Source organism: Rhinopithecus bieti, unplaced genomic scaffold, assembly GCF_001698545.2.
Source record: "Rhinopithecus bieti isolate Rb0 unplaced genomic scaffold, ASM169854v2 scaffold_41234, whole genome shotgun sequence".
NCBI lineage: Eukaryota > Metazoa > Chordata > Mammalia > Primates > Cercopithecidae > Rhinopithecus > Rhinopithecus bieti.
The window spans coordinates 32,888-36,677 of NW_016816715.1; the positions used below are offsets into that span (position 1 = coordinate 32,888).

At 52.3% G+C, this 3,790-nt stretch overlaps 1 protein-coding gene across 4 annotated transcripts in view; it reads right to left on the minus strand.

Moving 5' to 3' along the window:
* Positions 1 to 2,266: 2,266 nt before the first annotated feature.
* Positions 2,267 to 3,790, minus strand: part of WDR13 (WD repeat domain 13) — an 8,286-nt gene continuing 6,762 nt past the window's right edge. For 2 of the 4 annotated variants that reach the window (XM_017855158.1, XM_017855159.1), the window contains 2 exons: positions 3,060 to 3,178; positions 2,267 to 2,601 (listed from right to left, as the gene is read on the minus strand). In XM_017855158.1, coding sequence (XP_017710647.1) covers positions 2,417 to 2,601; positions 3,060 to 3,178 — 304 coding nt within the window. In that variant the 3' untranslated portion in view covers positions 2,267 to 2,416. The remainder of the gene's footprint in view (positions 2,602 to 3,059; positions 3,179 to 3,790) is intronic. The other 2 variants (XM_017855157.1, XM_017855160.1) reach the window with 1 other exon arrangement.

Below are 3,790 nucleotides of genomic sequence, written 5' to 3' on the forward strand. Positions count from 1 at the left end.
ACGCCATTACATTCCAGCCTGGGCATCAGAGCAAGACACCCTCCCCCCAAAACAAAACAAAACAAAACAACAACAACAACAAAAAAAACTTCTGGGTGCTGAGTCTCTAATTGAGCTTCCTCGGTTGGCAACATTTCGCATGTATTGTCACAACCCATTACTGTGAACCGAGCACATCTTCTGTGACTCCAATGAGAGAGGAGCCCTGGAAACTTGTGCCTGGGTCTCTCTGGGAGTTGGTCCTGCACACCATTTCTTTTTGTTGATTTTGCTCTATATATTTTTGTTGTAATAAATCAATCATAGCCATGAATACAACCACATACTGAGTCTTGGGAGTCCTCCTAGCAAATCACTGGGCCTGGGGCTGGTATTGGGGACCATGACACACACACACATACATGACCTTTACCACGGGAACAATCCAGCTCACTGATGTCCCTATCTCACCACCATGTACCCTGAGGTCTATTAGATGAAAGTGCCAGATAGAAATGCTTGGGATGCAAGTAACCACACTGTCAAATAACTGGACTGAACAAATGGGAGATTATTTCCCTCCAACAAGACTGTTGGTGTGAGTTCAGCAGCTCAGCAACACTGGACCAAGCTGGAGTCTCTACCAAGCTGTGGACTGACCCTAAGGTCTCAAGATGTCAGTCGCAGTTCCAGTCAATGCATATGTGGCAACAAATGGAGCTGAGGAGGAAGGGAGGGGACGGAGCAAGAGCCTCTTTGCCACTTCAGGTAACTTTGACATTTTCTGGTGACAGAGGCCACTGATAAGCGATTTTGGTTATTTACCCCATCAATACTCAAACCTTTTCTCCTCTCTCGGGCTCCCCTCAAATACTTAACATCACTTTTTGGTCTCTGAGCTGTTCCAGGGCTGGAATTTGCACCCTGAATGGGGCTGGGAGGAGACAAGGGTGGTCTGAGGGATGGAGATTCCGCCACACAGCAGGAGGCCCCAGGTCAGCCTTAACTTCCAGTTGCTCCTGCACCAGCTTGGGGCTCCAGGACCCAACACGTCTGCTCCCTGCTTTCAAGAAACAACACGATGCACAGAGGGGTGGAGCCCAGGCAAGGGCTGCTATGTGGAGGAGTCTGGGAATATCGCCCCCTGAGGAGGCAGCAGAGTCCTGCAGCCTAACATGGTGAATCCCCTGGGGGTCCAACCCAATGTTCCCTGCCACCTCCTCCACTGTCACTACCCTGGTGCAAGTCCCCATCACTGTGCTCAGAGGGGTCTCCTGCTGGGTCCCCTGCTTCTACGCCCACCCCCAATTTGTTCCCTTCAGCAACCAGAGGGAGCCTCTATGACCAAGTCAGATCATGTCCCTCCTCTGTTTGAGACCTTCTGGTCACCCCCACTCAGAAAAAAAGCCAAAGTCCTCACTGTGGCCCACGAAGCATCTGGCCTGTTTGACCTCATCTACTGTCACACTCTGGTCCAGCAAGACTCTGGCATACACAATGATCCTTCTGGAGCGCTCCAGCCTCAGTGCCTTTAGGCTGGCTTTCTCTCTGCCTAGAATGTTCTCCCCCTACACTATGACTCCCACTCACTTCATTCAGGTCTTTATTTAAATGTCACCCTGAGCCAGGTGTGGTGGTTCACGCCTATAATCCCAGCACTTTGGGAGGCTGAGGTGAGTGGATCGCTTGAGCCCAGGAGTTCGAGACCACCCTGGGCAACATGGCGAGATCCCGTCTCTACTAAAAATACAAAAAGTACCCGGATGTGGTGGCACACACCCATAGTCCCAGCTACTTGGGAGGCTTAAGTGAGGGCCACTTGAGTCCCGGAGACTGAGGCTGCAGTGAGCTATGGTCATGCCACTGCATTCCAACCTGGGTGACAGAGTGACCAGAAACAAAAAAGTCACCCTGTCAGGATCATCTTCCCTGATGCTGTCACCATAAAGAGCCCACTCCCCCAACTTCTGCAGCTCTGTCTCCCATCCTTGCTTTATTTTCTTCACACCACTCATCATTAGCTGGCCTGTTCCGTATTTTTGTCTACTGTCTCCATTATGATGCAAGCCCAATGAGGGCAGACATTTCTGTCAGTTTAGGTCAGAGCAGTATCCCCAGTGCTCAGAACAGTTCCTGGCACACGGTCGGGGCTCACTAATGTCTATCGAATGCATGAGTGTGTAAAACAGTTAAGACGGTGCCTGTGACCCAGCAGACATTCAATCAATGCTTGTGGAATGAATGAATCCGTCGATGCATGAATGCACGAATGAGTCAATGAACCCCATTCCACTGTGTTCCTGGAGCTGCCCGCTGCCCTGCCCGTCCCCGGCAGAGTTGGGAGCTGGCCCTGAGCACGACCACCGAAACTTTATTTACAACACGAGGCTGGAGTAAGAGGGGTGGGATGGAGGACAGCAGCAGGGCTGACAGGACCCTACTTCTGCTCCCGCCTCCAGACGATGACCATGCCGCTGGCGTCACTGGAGGCCAGTAGGCTCTCGTCGCAGTTGAAGCTGACATCAAGCACAGGTGCACTGTGGCCCTGCAGCTTGTTGACGGCAGCCTTGGCCGCCCGCTCCACATCAAAGAAGTGCACGCACATGTCCTCACTGCCCGTCACTGTCGGGGTGAGAGGGAGAGGCCATCGGGAGGCGCCTGGGGTGCCCGTGGTGGGAAGTCCCTGAGGTGTCTGAGGTGTTAAAGGGTGTATGTCTGAGGTGTGAGGTCCTAGCATGGCTTGGGGAGGTTTGAGGGGGCCCCATCCCTAGATGGGAGGTCGCCTGGCTGTTTCGGTACTGTGTGCAGAGTGCGAGGTCTCTGGGCTGTTTGGGGGGAAGTGCGTTCAAAGTGTGAGTTTTCATCACTTCTCGGCCTTTTGGCTGAGACCAAGTGCAAACTGTGAGTTCTCTGAGCTGTTTGGAGCTGTGAGTCCCAGAGTGAGGCTGTTGGGGCAGGAGTGGTCATGAGGCCCAGGAAGTCAGGGCATCAAAGTGTCATGATGTCTGAGCCAGGTTGGCACCAGCCCTGGCTCCTGCCCCTCCCCAGTCACCCAGATCCCCTGTCCCTACAGGACTCACCCACGCAGGCCCCCTGGCGGAAGGACATGAGGGGACAGAAGATGCTGCGCACAGGATGTGAGCTCTGCTCGATGGGGAAGCTTCTCTTCAGCTGCAGGGTCCCCTCGTTGTCTACCACCCTGAGAGGAGGATGACAGAGCGGGTCAAAACACAGCCCCAGCAGGGAGACAAGTTGTGGGCCTATGTCCCCACCCCTGTGTCTAAGTTCTTTTCAAGGTGCATGAAACCCATTTTTTTTGTTTTAGTTTTTGAGACAGGATCTCACTCTGTCACCCAGGCTGTAGTATAGTGGTGCGATCATGGCTCACTGCAGCCTCAACCTCCCAGGCTCAAGTGATCCTCCCGCCTCAGCCTCCCGAGTAGCTGGGACTACCTATAGGCACACACCACACCCAGCTTATGAAACCCAATTCTGAGATGACTGCATAAACTATAAATAGGGACTGATGTGTGAGTTACTGATGGTTCAGAAACCATCTCTGTTGGTATAAATGGCAACCTCTGCAGTTTCATTCACTAGCTTTTCTTTCTAAGGGTCTCTAAAAGATCCTGGTGTTAAGACAAGCACAAAGAGAGGAAATAAACACACTATGGTACGCCCACACTGTGGAAAACTGCACAGCCCTTAGAATAAACCACAGTCCCCACAGGTGATCGGGGGGTTGCCACAAGGCATTGCCTGGTGAGAAACTTGAAATGTAGGAAAGGCCATTTCTTTTTTTTTTTTTTTT